This window comes from Carcharhinus amblyrhynchos, chromosome 1 (assembly GCF_965287045.1).
Source record: "Carcharhinus amblyrhynchos chromosome 1, sCarAmb.v2.hapA, whole genome shotgun sequence".
Classification (NCBI taxonomy): Eukaryota; Metazoa; Chordata; class Chondrichthyes; order Carcharhiniformes; family Carcharhinidae; genus Carcharhinus; species Carcharhinus amblyrhynchos.
Window position 1 is genome coordinate 129065506 of NC_137324.1, and position 15973 is coordinate 129081478.

At 41.5% G+C, this 15973-nt stretch overlaps 1 protein-coding gene across 1 annotated transcript in view; it reads left to right on the forward strand.

Annotated features, from left to right (window-relative positions):
- Positions 1-15973, forward strand: part of LOC145345001 (calcium uniporter regulatory subunit MCUb, mitochondrial-like) — a 110908-nt gene that overhangs the window by 88527 nt on the left and 6408 nt on the right. The window contains exons 3-6 of the mRNA XM_080192471.1: positions 1859-2029; positions 7108-7212; positions 12780-12949; positions 14329-14532. Coding sequence (XP_080048597.1) covers positions 1859-2029; positions 7108-7212; positions 12780-12949; positions 14329-14532 — 650 coding nt within the window. The remainder of the gene's footprint in view (positions 1-1858; positions 2030-7107; positions 7213-12779; positions 12950-14328; positions 14533-15973) is intronic.

Below are 15973 nucleotides of genomic sequence, written 5' to 3' on the forward strand. Positions count from 1 at the left end.
AAATTACTGACGTTGAGGCTGCTAACTGGCGATCTCTTTGTGATGTTGTCACGAACCATGCAAGTATTGTCTGCAAGGACATCACAACTTGAAACACTGGTTTTTGACGGTGTCTAATTTTGTTTTGGAATGGTGTGAGGCATAACGTGAAACACCTAATGAGAATAACCAGCCCAGTCATTGTGGAACAATTGCTTTATTTAGTTAATTTTAATAATTTATTTTATCATTTATTAAACTAAAGAAAAGACAAATACACATGATTAGGTCTAAAACAATTAAATATATGAGCTACTAAACGCACTCACTTTAAATATCAAAGGGCTGGAAGAATGAGTCCCAGTTTCTAATTGAAACTGGAATCATGGCCTGTAAAATACTTGGGGTGATCTGAGGGATGTGGCAGTGTTATAAACCTGCATGTTCCTCTCTGCAATATAGGAAATGTTTCCCCCCCTAAACCAGTCAAGAGTGTCTTATCCCCAGCTGGAATTAATTATAGAAATGTTGCAAATGTTTAGTGATAGTCACCAAATTGGTGTCGATAAAAGTTCTCAAAGAAAATTGCACTCTGATAACATAAGCATTAGAAATGATCGGATTTGCACTAAGTTTGATGCCTGAGTGAAAATAAATCGAGTAGCAGAGGGATATAAGCATCCATTCCCTTCTACTATCCACAACAATGGGAGAACGGCAGAGAACAGCACATTGACGTTGTTTTGGAATAAATACCAAGTATTTCAGAACCTTTTGCTGGTTAAAGGATAGGATCACGGAAGTTCTTTAACACTGGCCTCAGCAAGTGTTTGGACTGTCTGTTCCCAATTCATGACTCTCATGTAGCCAACAAGTAGCAACCAGCACATAAACTTCCCAGCTTCAATAAAAACATGTCTTCCCTATGAGCAGTCTCGACAAATCTCTCCAGTTAATGTTGGAGTTAGTGCCAGGTCTGCACCCTTTGCAGAGGCAGTTGGATAGTTATCTGAAGAGAAAACATTTACAGGACTACCAGAAAGAGCAGAAGAGTGGAAGCTGAATTTCTCTTGCTGAGAGCCAGCATGAACACTTGGGGTTGAACGGCCACTGACTTCTGCGTCGTAATCATTATAGGACACTGATTGCATAAGACCTTAAATTTCAACATGACCTCTTCAAGGCTAGTGCCAAAGCTGACAGAGTTGTCTACCCCAAGTGTTTAAAATAATGGAGGTGTAAGTGTTATAAACGTAAATCGTTTTGTATGTGGAAAGTTTCCCAGTTTTCAGCCTGGTTGCTTTCCCATGGGTTTATAGGTTTACCCTAAGTTAATTTGAGTTTATTTGGTTGGTATAAAAAGAAATACCTCCGTCAGATCCTTTGTTCTTTTCAGTGCTGTTTGAACTGTGGGTGTTTCATGTCCTCGACCACAGAGTGGTGATTGGACACCAATTTGTACTGGCAATAGAGGTACGCTCAGATTCACAAGCAATCCTCTGATTGCTGCTGTAAGCTCCACTGACAGGGTTAAATGAGCCAATTTTGAAAAGAGATCAAAGCTGAAACAGCTAACAGTCGCCATAACCTGGGCCTTGTGAAACAATCAGTGCAATTAAGCACAGATTTACCAAAACAACCACTTGCTTTTAGAAGCCGTCAGGTCCCACCATCCAATCAGTTGTTCTCATAGAGCCATAGATGTTCAATCTGATTAATTTACTCTGACAAGTTCCCATTCCAGAGAGGAACAGAGCTCATCCTTCTCATGAAATATTGACTAGATTTCGGGGGGGAGTTTACAAAGCTGACCAATGCACTTGTGGCACGTACGGTGCACTAGAAGTTTTCCTAATTGAATTTTGTCATTATCTTCCAGAGGTAACTGTTGAATACAAGCATGGTTTTCCAGTCCTCTCCATCACACTCCCCTCCAGAAAAGAGCGCTGCCAGTTCCTGGTGAAGCCATTGTTGATGAACGTTGGAGACCTTCTTGAGAACTTGAAGAATGAGGATCGAGGCATCAGCACTGCTGCAATCTTTTCAGAAGGTGATTGCTATTCAGTGCATTTGAAACTGTTCAGTACACTGTCACGTACAGAGTTCATGTGTTTGTATTTTTGTGTGTGAAGTTGGTGTGTGTTTTCTTATCCTTGGAATGGTTTGTCCCATTTAAAATTATTTCCAGCTTTTGTGAATTTAAAGATAAAGATGATTATTTATTAATGCACACAATGCTTAGAAGTTTCAAACACAACATTGTACACTATCTCTCACACACACACACACACACACACACACACACACACACACAGTCACATGCAGTCGGGGACACAGACACACAGTCACAGACAGACTTACACACAGTCACTGACATACATACACACAGACACATACGGGTGCCATGGTGGCACAGTGGCTGGCACTGCTGTCTCACAGCGCCAGGGACCCAGTTTCAAGTCCCCCACTGGAATCACTGTCTGTGTGCTGTCTGCATGGGTTTCCTCCCACAGTCCGAAAGGACATGCTGGTTAGGTGGATTGGCCATGCTAAATTCTCCCTCAGTGTACCCGAACAGGCGCCGAGTGTGGCAATGAGGGGATTTTCACAGTGTCTTCATTGCAGTGTTAATGTAAGCCTACTTGTGACACTAATAAATAAACTTAAAACACACACACATGCACATAAAGAGCAAAGAAACAACGATTTGGTCTCTTCCATTGCAAATGTATAGTTTTGTGGCTGAATTTAGTTGGAATGAAGATCTTGTAAAGATAGATAATTTCTCAGCTTGCTGCACGGATGCTTCTATTTGAATTGCCAGATGAAATTGATGATGGAACAGGTTGTGGGACAATCTAGTCTAGTTGTTGTTCCTTGGCTGTGAAGGTGTCTTCTGCTTTTCAATGGCTTTTCAGATGGTATCTATCAAGGCATTTCTGCTGTTTTATTTTGAGAACAGGTGATAAACACAGTTGCCTTAATCATGTGATCAGTTACAAGTTAAAAGTCTTTCTTCCAAAAAAAATAGAGGGTTGCTTTTTCTAACGTCTTGTTTTTTCTTTGCATGTTGCCATGGTTCCTGTATTGGATGACCCCAGTCAATTTAAATTGTGCTTTTGAATTCCTTTCAGAAAAGACTTTGCGTTTCCATGAAACCAGGATGAAGTAGAAAGGCGAGTCAGCTGATAGCAGTAGTCTTGTCCTGTTGACAGTTCATCCTTAACAAAGGGTCTTGTGAATTTCACAAGTGACTGTGATTGTCCATATTTTAATTCAATATTTGATTGAGTCTATCTGGAACCAAAATTGACAAAGTGGTCTGATATGTTACCAGCCGCCATAAGTACTGCTGTGTCCACACTAAAATGCAGTTATAAAATTTGTATTATCTTCATGGACTGTACTGGACATGAAAACACACCAGTACAATTATTTTGACACTGTGAAGTTAGTCTTCCTGCACTACAAAAAATAACATTTTGCACCACACAAGTTCTAGGCAATGATCATCTCCAACAAGAGAGAATATAATCATTGCCCCGTGACATTCAATGGAATTACCATCACAGAATTCCTTAATAGCAATAACCTGGGGGTTACCACTAACCAGACACTGAACTGGACCAGCTATATAAAAGCTGTGGCTATGAGAGCAGGTCAGCGGCAAGTACCTCATTTCTTATCACATGATGATAATTTCAGTGGGAGAAGCAAATGTAATATTTCCACATTTAGGGATGACACAAAGCTGGGTTGGGGGATGGGGGGAGCTGTAAGGAAGATGCAGAGAGATCCTCCAGTGTGATTTGGACAAGCTTGAGTGAGTGGGCAACTGCATGGCAGATGCAGTATAATGTGAGGTTATGCACTTAGTAGCAAAAACAGAAGACAGGCTATTATCTGAATTGTTGTAAATTAAGTGGAATGTGCAACGAGACCTGGGTGTCCTTGTAAACCAGTCATTGAAGGTAAGCAATGATATGTTGGACTTCACAGGGAGATGATTCATGTACTGGAGCAGCGATATCTTGCTGCAATTATGAAGGGCCTGGTGAGACCACACCTGGAATATTGTGTGTGCAGTTTTGGCCTCCTTATCCAAGGAAGGATGTTCTTGCTCTCTATGGAAGCAAATATCAACGATAACCCTCTACCATTGGATCTTTATGGAGTGCAGAGCAGTTTTCCAGACTGCATATATAAAGAATAGCTGGCGTCCCAGCACAGATCCCTGCTGTACTCCACTAGTCACTGCCTGCCCTTTGCAAAAAGACCCATTTATTCCTACTTTTCATTTCTGCCAACCAGTTTTCTATCCATCTCAACAGACTATCCCCAATCCCACATGCTTTAATTTTACACACTAATCTCTATGAAGGAAAGTCCAAATAAACCACATTCACTGACACACACTGACCACCCCCTCCCCACCCCCCGCCTCATCAACTCAACTAGTTACATCCTCAAGATGGTATGTGGCTTGGAGGGGAACTTGCAACTGATGGCAGGACTACCTATGAGGAGAGCTTGAGTTGGTTCGGATTATATTTACTGGAGTTTAGAAGAATGAGGGGGGAATCTCATAGAAACTTATAAAATTCTAATGGGACTAGACAGGCTAGATGCAGGAAGGATGTTCCCCAATAGTGTGGATGTCCAGAACCAGGTCTGAGGAAATGGGATAAACCTTTAGGACTGAGATGAGGATACATTTTTTCAACTGAAGGGTGGTGAGCCTGTAGAATTCACTACCACAGAAAACAGTTGAGGCCAGAGCATTGAATATTTTCAAGAAGAAGTTAGACCTGGCAGTTGGGGTGAAGGGGATCAAAGGTTATGGGGGGAAGGCTGAATCGGGCTTTTGAGTTGGATGATCAGCCACAATTATAATGATTGGCAGAGCAGGCTTAAAGGGCTGAATGGACTACTCCTGCTTTTAGTTTCTATGATATAGAGATGTTTCACTGTTGCTGGGTCAAACTCCTGGAATTTCCTTCCTAACAGCACTGTGGATGTACCTGCACCACATGGGTTCAAGAAGGCAGCTGAATCAGGAATGGGCAATAAAGGCTGGCCTAGCCAGTGACATCACATCCCACAAACAAAAAGTAATAAGGTTTTTCTTTGATTTATGTGGCCCTGAGCAGGATTCAGCGCCATAAAGCCCCAGCACTAATTGGGCTAGTGGGACATGATTCAGCTGTTGCCTTAATAACTGCACTGCGGAGATATGGACCCGGAAGCTTGCAGAAACTCAGTTGAAGAACGGGATTTGGTAATGGGAGATGAATGCAAGCCTGTGTGAGCTGTTTAGGTGAAAATTACAGGAATTTACAAGTGAAGCTAATGGTTGGCTGTTGTATTGATTGATTTAACATCTCTGCTGTTAGTCCCAGAATAAAACCATCTGGTGTTCAGTAAATAGAACTTGCAATGGTTTGAATGAGCTGAATTGTGTTTTCAGTGCACTAAATGAATTTGTGCAGTTTTACTACCAGCACATTGAGATAATTTAACCTTTATTTCAATAACAAAGTAACTATAATGCATCCTGTAACACGGAGATGGGCAACCTTGGCTAGTGAGTGGCCCACATAAGTGGCCCTCCTTCATCTCAGTGAGCTGCCATATTGAAGTCTGGTTTGTTCACTAACCATGAAAGAGGTTGAATACATTTTAAAAATGCCAAATACGTTATAAAAAATGCTTAATCATTCATAAAAAGCTTCACATGGTAAGAACAAAATAAACATTTACACTTTGTTTGGACACAAGAGGAATGAATCATAGAATCCTACAGTGCAGAAAGAGGCCCTTTGGCCCATCGAGTCTGCACCGACCACAATCCCAACCAGGCCCTACCCCCATATCCCTCTACCCTATGCATTCCAGGACATTAAGGGGCAATTTTAGCATGGCCAATTAACTTAATCCGCACATCTTTGGACTGTGGGAGGAAACCCACACAGACACGAGGAGAATGTGCAAACTCCACACTGACAGTGACCCAAGCTGGGAATCGAACCCAGGTCCCTGGAGCTGTGAAGCAGCAGTGCTAACCACTGTGCCACCATGCTGCCCTTTTCTCCTGCCCTCTCAGGTAAATGTAAGAGATCCCATTGCACTCTTCAAAAGAAAAGCATCCTTCGGTATTGTGGGCCAATATTTATCCCGCTGTCAACATCCGAGAAAATAATTTGGTAATTAGCCTATTATTGTTTGTGGAACCTCATTATGCCTAAATTGGCTGCACTTTCGTCACAAGTACATCACTGGCTGTAAAACAATCCTCAGCAATTGTGAATACAAGCTCTTTCCATCCTGCCAAGCAGTTCTAAGTGTTGATCACCCTTTGGTCAGTGTTGTGTGGAATCAACATGCACCTCACTTCATGTGTCCTTGTTTGATGTGCGTATCACTTCAATTGTACCGATAGGAAATAAACCACGTGGATGGAAACTAGTGGAATGGGCCAACCCTGCGCATGGACATTGGTCAACAAACTGTCCCGTGGGATGCATTCAGAACCCTGTTGGGCTGCAAGTGGCCCCCAGGCCTCAGGTTGACCACTACCATGCTATCATAAATACTACTCTGCGCAAAAATGGCATGACATATAAATATGCAATCAATAACATTCACATAAATAATAAATTCTCTCTCATTCATTATAAGTGGTCTGGTTTGGGTTGGTGCAAAATTGATCCTTGACTCCATTTCATATTATTTGTGATCCATATTTGTCTAAACTTCTAATCGTCCATTGCATTTTCATCTTCATCAGAAACAAATGTGGGTTAATATGTAGAAGGAAGGATGTTTTGTTTTATTATATGTAAATACAGTGTGAGAATTTGGAATGGTGAAAATGCTACTTAGTTGCTGAAGTTGAAAATATTTTCTACAGGTTGCAATGTAACCAGGGACTGGAACTAACTTAGACTTGAACAGAAGAATCAATCCTCCTCTTTTACTGCAGTTGTACGCACCTTTCAGATACATTTATTTGAGCATCTGTCTTTGCCAGCTCTGAGAGAGATGAGCAAGAGAGACTTCTGGCTGTTTAAAAATAATTAGCAGCTATAATATCTCTACCTCTGTAATCAATGTTTTGTTTGCCTGCAGATGGCACTAGAGTTTCATCCACAACACCGATCACCATTTTATTATCAAAGAACTTTGAACTGGTTATTAATGAAACAAAATATTTTGTAAAGCCCCCGACAAGAGGTAAGAAATATTTCTGACTGCACTGTGAGCAAGATAATTATTCCCTTTTTAATGATGTTTGAAAATCTTTGTGAGCCTCAACATTTGGGGGAAAAAAATTTCTGTCAAAATCAAAACTGTGTTTCTGGAAGTATCTTAGTCATGAAAGTTAGATAACGATTATCTGCCTACATCCTCACTCCATAATAAACCGAAAAGCCCTTAATATAAATATTACTTGGAACAAAAAGTGTTTCCATGTTGTCAGGTATTCTGCGCAGGGATGATCTTTGCCTTAATTCAGCTTAGTAAGAAGTCTCGCAACACCAGGTTAAAGTCCATCCAGTTCCATCTGACGAAGGAACACCATTTCCGAAAGCTTGTGGGATTACTATCAAGTAAACTTGTTGGACTTTAACCTGGTGTTGTGAGACTTCTTACTGTGTTTACCCCAGTCCAACGCCGGCATCTCTACATCATTAATTCAGCTTACCCATCTTTACTCCACACTGCTCGAGTCTAATAACGTTTTAGCAATCTAGGCTGTGAAAATTTTGATCCAATATCCACAAGTTTTTGGGGGAGTGTTTCAGATTCCTGACACCCTTTGTGTGAATCAGGCTTCCTTCACTCCTTAAGATTATTTTACGCTGTTATATTAAATACCAATTCCATTCCTAATTGAACTAAAGCTTATTTGAACCCTACTTGATCTTATGAAAAAATTGATTTGGGTTCACAAGATACAGCTTACATCACCTATGGTATTTACGAATGGTCCTCACCCTTCATGTTCTGCCTGGTTAAATGAGGGCAGCACGGTGGCACAGTGGTTAGCGCTGCTGCCTCACAGCGACAGGGACCACAGTTCAATTCCCGGCTTGTGTCATTGTCTGTGTGGAGCCTGCCCATGCTCCCCATGTCTGCATGGGTTTCCTCTGGGTGTCCTGTTTCCTCCCACAGTCCAAAGGATGTGTTGGTTAGGTGTATCGGCCACCCTAAATTCTCTGTCAGTGTACCCGAACAGGTGCCGGAATGTGGTGGTTTGGGGATTTTCACAGTAACTACATTGCAATGTTAATATACGCCTCACTTGTGACACTACTCACAAATAAAATGCTGGAAAAGTCTGAATACTGTTCATAATTCCTATACAACCTGGTAACCTTTTAAGAGAAAGGAATTCCGCCCCCCACCCCTGCACCCCCACTGCGACTGCAGCAGCAAGAAAACTGCTGAATAAAATTTCTTATTTAAATCTTTAACAAATCAACATAATTCAAGCATTAATTAACAGGTGAATGTTATTTCAAATCAAAAGGTAAATTTCACTTTAAATAATACAACCAAGATACACCTGGCACAGTTACAAGCACTCGCATCACTTCATGCACACACGTGGCATTGTGTGTAATGCCCCCATCTTTCCAGACTGAAACACACAATCTTTGGTACGCAGGATCTTTCACTTCCCAATCAATGGATTAGGCCCTCGGTGGCTTTTACCCGCAGCTGTCTTCTTTCCAAAGTTTCTGGATTTGGTTAACAGCACACCCTTGCAGAGCCTCCTAAGCTGCGTTCTCAATCTTCTTGGTGGCACAGAATCTTCCAGCGACCCCTTTCACTCACCCCCTTAAATGGTTTATTTGGCTCTGGGAAGACGAGCTGTGGCAGTGACCTTGTCCAACCACAACTCCGGCCGCAATCCCTGTCTTCAATGTTTTGTCCGTGTTAACGAGATTCCACACAGCTTCTTGCACAGGATGTCTTTTCCTTCCCCTCAATTGCAGAACCTGTTCTACCCCAAACTATCTGTCTCTTTGGGCCTCTGAAACTGGTTGTAATCTGATATCCAGTAAACTGTCTATTTAATCTTTGTTACAGCTCCATAATAACCTAGATCACATGAGCCCCTCTCAGAAGCTTAAGGACAAATTGCTAGAACAATCTTAGTTTCATTTTGGACTTTTTAAGGGCCAACTGACAAAAGAAAATACAGACTTCTTCTAAAATACAAGGACCATCATAATGTTTATTGTAGAATTATAGACAGTGCAGAAAGAGGCCTTATAGCCCATCAAACTGCACCAACTCTCCAAAACAACGTCCCACCTAGGCCCTATCCCCGCAACTGCATATATTTGCCGCGGCCAATCCACCTAACCTGCACATCTTTGGACTGTAGGAGGAAACTGGAGTACCCGAGGAAACCCACGCTGACACAAGGGGAAACATGCTTGTAGCTGAATTGTAGGTGTTAGGATAACATTTGAAAGTCAGCTGTGCACTTTTCTTGGAGGCCAAGGTTGGAATTATTATTTTGTCTCCGTTATCTATTCATCCTACATTCACTCTCTCAACTTGTATGCGTGAGTGTGAGATAAATTGTCCTTTACTCCTGGTGGTTTGGCAAACTGTAGCCAGATCAGTTCTAAGATGGATCTAAAAAATATATTTCAATTCAGTTTGTATGTTTTCAAGAGCTTGAATTTGTTTTCTAATCAATTCCAACCATGCCGGGGTATGTTCCAGCTCTTTATATTACTTAGCATGGCTACTGCGTTATGTCTGTATTACCCAAGTATAATATGATTTTATTGGTTTTCTCTTATGTATGTGGGGCTGACAGCAAGTATGGACATGTATTTATTTTAACTTGGGATGCACTAGTGCTGCTGAGTGATAGTGGTATAAACTTGACAATCAGTATATGCATTCTGGTCATTTAAATTCAGGCACAGTACAAATAATGCCCTAAGAGTTTCCACCGAGATAGATTGTTGGCAGTGTCTCTAAAATTGTTTTTATTGAATATGGACGCATGATGCCAACTTTCTGTAATTTCTGGCTTCGATGACTTTTCAACTTTGATTTAGAGAGACCCATTTTCAAACTAAATTTGTTGACAAGGCTGCATATTAAAGTGGAAGCTGTTGTTTCATTTTAAAATTCTCATCCTTGAGTTCAAATCCCTTAATTGCTTAATCTCTCCCTCTTTTAGCCCCAGACCTCATTAATTTCTGTGGACCATGGTTGTCATTAATCATAGAGTCCCTACAGTGCAGAAGGAGGCCATTCAGCCCATTGAGGCTGCATCGATAACAATCCCACCCAGACCCCATGTATATACCCTGCTAATCCCCCTAACACTAAGGGGCAATTCAGCTTGGCCAGTCCACCTAATCTGCATATCTTTGGACTGGGAGGAAACTGATGCACCCAGAGGAAACCTGCACAGACACAGGGAGAATGTGCAAACTCCACACAGACAGTCACCCAAGGCCAGATTTGAACCCAGGTCCCTGGCACTGTGAGGCAGCAGTGTTAACTACTAAACCACCGTACTGCCCAAACATGGACAAAAGAGCTGAATACAAGAGGTGAGAGTGACTGCCCTTCACAGCATTTAGCCGAGTGTAGCATCAAGGAGCCAGTGTTCAGTTCCATGCAAATACTAAATCAGTCTGCTTTACAAATTTGTGTACAAGACATTTGTGCCACACCAGTGATAGGCATTGGCCATTTCCCCTGGATACCTAATGGCATGACTATCACTGAATCCTCCACCATCAACATTCCATTGACCAGAAAGGTAACCAGACCAGCCATTTCAATATTGAGTCTGCCAGAGTAGGTCAAAGACTGAGAATTCTCCAGACACACTCACCTCATAAATCCCTGAAAACTGTTCACTATTTACAAGGCGTAACTCAGGAGTGTGATGGAGTCCTATCCATATCTAGATGAGTGCAGTTCCCAAAACACTCAGAAGCTCTACACTATCTGGACAAAACAGCCCGGAAGATCCCTTCCAAATCATGTAGATTTGGAATATGTCACCATTCCTTCATTGTCACTGGCTCAAAGGCCTAAAACTTCCTTCCTAACAGCACTGTGGGTGTACCTATACCAGATGGACTGCAACACCAAGAAAGCAGCTCACTACCACTTCCTCAATGGTCAGTGGCATGGAACTACCTGGAAGTTCTCCAAGTTAGTCACCATTGTGATTTGGAAATATATCACTGTTCCTTCACTGTCACTGGGTCAAAATCCTGGAAGTGTCTTCCTATCAGCACTGTGGGTGTACTGACATCTCAGGGACTACATCAGTTCGAGAAGCTCACCACCACCTTCTGAAGGGCAACTAGGGATGGTCAATAAATGCTGGCCTAGCCAGAGATGTCCACTTCCCTTAAATGAATTTGAAACACACTATACTCTACCCCAATTGAATTTGAAAAGATGAATGTGTTCTGGTAAATTGCAGGATCCTTTATTAACTGTCACAAATTCCTGACAGTGAGTGAAATGGTTGCTGCATACAATTGTTCAGACCTAAAGAATAAGTAGAAAATCTCTAAGATCAATCAGGTAACCTTCGTGTCAGGGGGATTAGACTGATATCAAACAATATAATATTGGATAACAGTTATTGTTCTAGCCTTCATTTTAAACATCTCAATATCACCCATGGTGGAGCAATTCATGCAATTAACAGTTGGGCACTATACTTCAGTAAGGAACATTACAGTTTATAATTTTAATTAATGGCAGTAGAAATCTTTTTATATATTTAAATCATGCCACATGTTGTGCACAATTATCAGTCACTATCTGAGGACACAGCTTGTGTTTCTGTTTGTAATAAAAATGTGATTTAATGATTTTAACTTAGTTTTTTTTGAACACTTTGAAAAGTGCTTTCAACAGTAGGGGGTAGGACAAACTGAGACTTGGTGATGCCAACATTTCCCACATTCGACTCTTAAATACGCAAAGCAACTTCTGCAGGTGGCATAATCCAATATATTTTCATTACTCAATTTAAAACAACTCTTTGATATATAGACTAAGATAAGTCATTGTTGGCACTTACCTCGGGGTTTCCTTTGTGAGAGCGAGAGTGATAAAGTATTCTCGCCTCTATCAGAAAACTGTGGGTTTAAGCCCACTCCAGAAACTCCATCACTTAAACTAGACTGACACCTCTGGGCGATACTAGTGAGAGCTGCACTGTTGGAAACACTGTCTTCTCATAGAATCCCATTCGGCCTATCGAGCCTGCACCAGTAACAATTCTACCCAGGCCCTATCCTCTGAACTGCATGTATTTACCCTGCTGCACCCACAAAGAGGTGATTTAGCATGGTCAGTCAACCTCACCTGCACATCATTGGAGTGTGGGAGGCACTTGGAGGGAACTCACACAAACACGAGGAAAATGTATCACCCAAGACCGGAATTGAACCTGGATCCCTGGCTCTGTGAGGCAGTACTGCTAACCACTGTGCCAAAATGCCACCCCTATGAACGAGACATTACACTGAAGTGCTATATCTACGTTTTTAATTGGATGTAAAATATGCAACAGCATTATTCAAAGAAAGATAGGGGTGGCCTGGCCATCAGTTACCCCTTAACCAATATATAAAGAACTGCCCTCCATAGCCAAATCTCCCTACATTTCCCAAGTTTTTTGATATGTTTTACAATTGATAGCTTCCTGAATTATACATTACACATTGCTGAGTGGTTTTTCAGAGTCTAAGTTCTGTGTTAATTCTGTGTTCTATGTTTTCCTTCAGCTGTCTCAGACTATGTAAGCAGTGAGCACTCAGAAGAAATGGACGATATAAAGAACCTGGTTCAGAAGCTTTACGTAGCACTGCATGCAGAAAATCACCAACTGCGCAAAGAGGGAGAACTGCTAGAAAGACTGGAAAATCTGAAGGGAGAGTTACAGATTCTGGAACAGGTCCATGATTTAGAATAGTTCGCTGCTAACCACTTTTTATTAGAAATGTTATCTTCCCCTACAGATTTATCAATAAATGAACCAACCACATTTCTCATTCTGTATAAATGGCCTAGTCTGTGCTTTTTCACACAACTTGCCATGATGTAATTCATTCCAGGTTTCAACGCGTTGATCGACTGATTGTTCTTAATTATTTTTCAACACATTCTTTGACATCCTGGGTCTATAATTCTGCATCAAGGCAGCGGGTACTGTGACAAGAAGTCATCTGATTGCAGAGTGTTTGCTCTTAATAGGCGATTGAAAAACTAGCTCACGTGGGTAATCTCAAGAGAGCTCTCCACTTTGGGTTAGACTGCAACAGGAAATAAATATTGTTTACGTCTTGACTTTCCAACTTAAAGACATTCCCTGATCACTTTTCAGGTAGTAACCTTCTCAAGCATATAAGTCTTATAGGTATAAATGTATAGAGAAAGAGAGATTGGTCACGTGTTAATATCTAACCAGCTCATCAACCTTTTCAAGTAACTGTGCACAATTTTTAAATTTGCTTTTGTTTCTGCCTTGTAATATTTTCATTGAAATAGCAAGATTACTGACCTAATGTGTTAGTTCAATGATGGGGCAGTACAGTGGTTAACACTGCAGCCTCACGGCACCAGGGACCCAGGTTCGATTCCTGGCTTGGGTCACTATCTGTGTGGAGTTTGCGCATTCTCCCCGTGTCTGCATGGGTTTGTCTGGGAGTTCCAATTTCCTCCCACAGTCCAAAGATGTGCAGGTTAGGTGGATTGGCAATGCAAAATTGTCTCTTAGTGTCCCAAGAGATGTAGGTAAGGGGGATTAGAGGGTTAAATATGTGGGGTTACAGGGGATGGGCCTGGGTAAAATGCTCATTGCACCATTGATGTAGACTCGATGGGCCGAATAGCTTCTTTCTGCATTGTAAGAATTCTATGATTCTGTGTTAACTTTCTGCAGCTCAAGGGCAACAAATGCTGGCTTTGCCATAAAAGAAGAAAGTAAAAATAACCACTCAAGTAAGTATTGTGTCTCTGAATTGTGGAAAATAACAGTAAAAGAGAAAGGCAGTGACTGAGCGTTTTATTGTTGGTGTCTGCAGATTGCACCCACTAGGCATTGAGAATGTTATCAGAACCATCAGTAACTCTTTTCTTTTCTTATCTTTTCTTACATCTGTATGTGGGTTAACAAAAGTGCAATTATTAGCCAGGCATCCCACAAAAAGTAAAAGCTCTTCAAGTAATTACACTTGACTGTTACCATGTTTTGTAGCTTGTCAGCTGCTGGGTCACAGAGAAAATGGGCAATGTGTAACTAGAATTTCTCTCTCTTTCTCTCTCTCCCCCCAGGTAAAATCTCAGTTATTTCTGAAGGCTGAAAGTAAATCCAGTCGATTGTTGTGGGTTGGTTTGGCGCTTATGTCCACTCAAGCTGGAGCACTGGCCTGGTTAACATGGTGGGTCTACTCCTGGGATATAATGGAGCCAGTCACTTACTTCATCACATATGGGAGTTCTATGGCCTTTTATGCGTACTTTCTTCTCACACGCCAGGTAACTATCAAATTAGAAGTACATTTTATTCTTTGTTGAATCTATGGTCAGAAGTGTACATTTACAGTCTAAATATGAATAACAATCTCAGAATTGTTACAGTTCAGGAGGAGGCCATTTGGACTGTCATGTCTGCATCCGTCTCTGCTTGGAGTAATTTACCTTGTGCCAGTCCCCTGTCTGCTCCCTGTAGCACATTCCTCCTTTTCAGATAACAATCCAGTTCCCTCTGGAATGCCTCAGTTGGACCTACCTCCACCACCGCACTCTCAGGCAGTGCATTCTGATCCTAACCACCCGCTGCGTGGAAAGATTGTACTCCATGTCGCCATTGCTTCTTTTGCCAATTACCTTAAGTCTGTGACCTGTTTCTCGATCCTTCCACCAATGGGAATATTTTATCTCTATCTCTTCCCCATGACTTTGAATACCTCTATCAAACCTCCTCTCAACATTCTCAACTCCAAGGTTAAAAAAAACCCACTTTCCAAATCTATCTATTACACTGAAGTTCCTCATCCCTGAAATCATTCTCATGAATCTTATATGCTCTCTCTCAATGTCTTCACAACTTTCAAATTGGGCACAGTACTCTAGTTGAAGCCAAACTAGTGTTTTATACAGTTTTAACATAACTTCCTTGCTCTTATTCTCTCTGCCCCTATTAATGAAGCATAAGGTGCTGTCTGCTTTAGAAAGCATGCTCTCCACATATACACCCAGGTCCCTTTGCTCCCCTTGTACCTTTATTTTTATATTGTGTCTCCATGTTCTTCCGACCTTCAGCGAATCCCTTCAGACATCTTACGGCTACTTATTTTCTTCATTTATTCACATTTCTGCCTTGGTTATAAAATAACAACAATAAGGTTCTCCATCTCAAAAAAAAAACCTACTTTCCCCCATTTTATGTACAAATATAGCATGAATTATGAAATATGCCTTGTAGAGATGGGAGAAAGTTGATTGCAAACTTTAAATTGTTAAGCTTTTAAGTTTTGGGAGTGGCAAGGTGGCACAGTGGTTAGCACTGCTGCTTCACTGCGTCAGGGACCTGAGTTCAATTCCAACCTCAGGTCACTGTGTGGTGTTTGCACGTTCTCCTCATGTCTGTGTGGGTTTCCTCTGGGGGCTCTGGTTTCCTCCCATAATCCAAAGCTGTGCAGGTTAGGTGCATTGGCCATACTAAATTGTCCCTTAGTGTCCCGAGATGTATAGGTTGGGTAGATTAGCTAGGTTAAAAGTGTGGAGTTACAAGGAATAGGGTGGTGAAGAGGGCCTGGGTAAGATGCACTGCCAGAGAATTGGTGCACACTTGATGGGCCAAATGGCCTCTTCTGCACTGTTCTAAGGGATTCTAAGTGAATTTAAAGAAATAAAATCTGTTTTCATCAGATGGTGAGGAAAGGAATTAAGATGAAGAAGCGTCCTTTTGATGGTA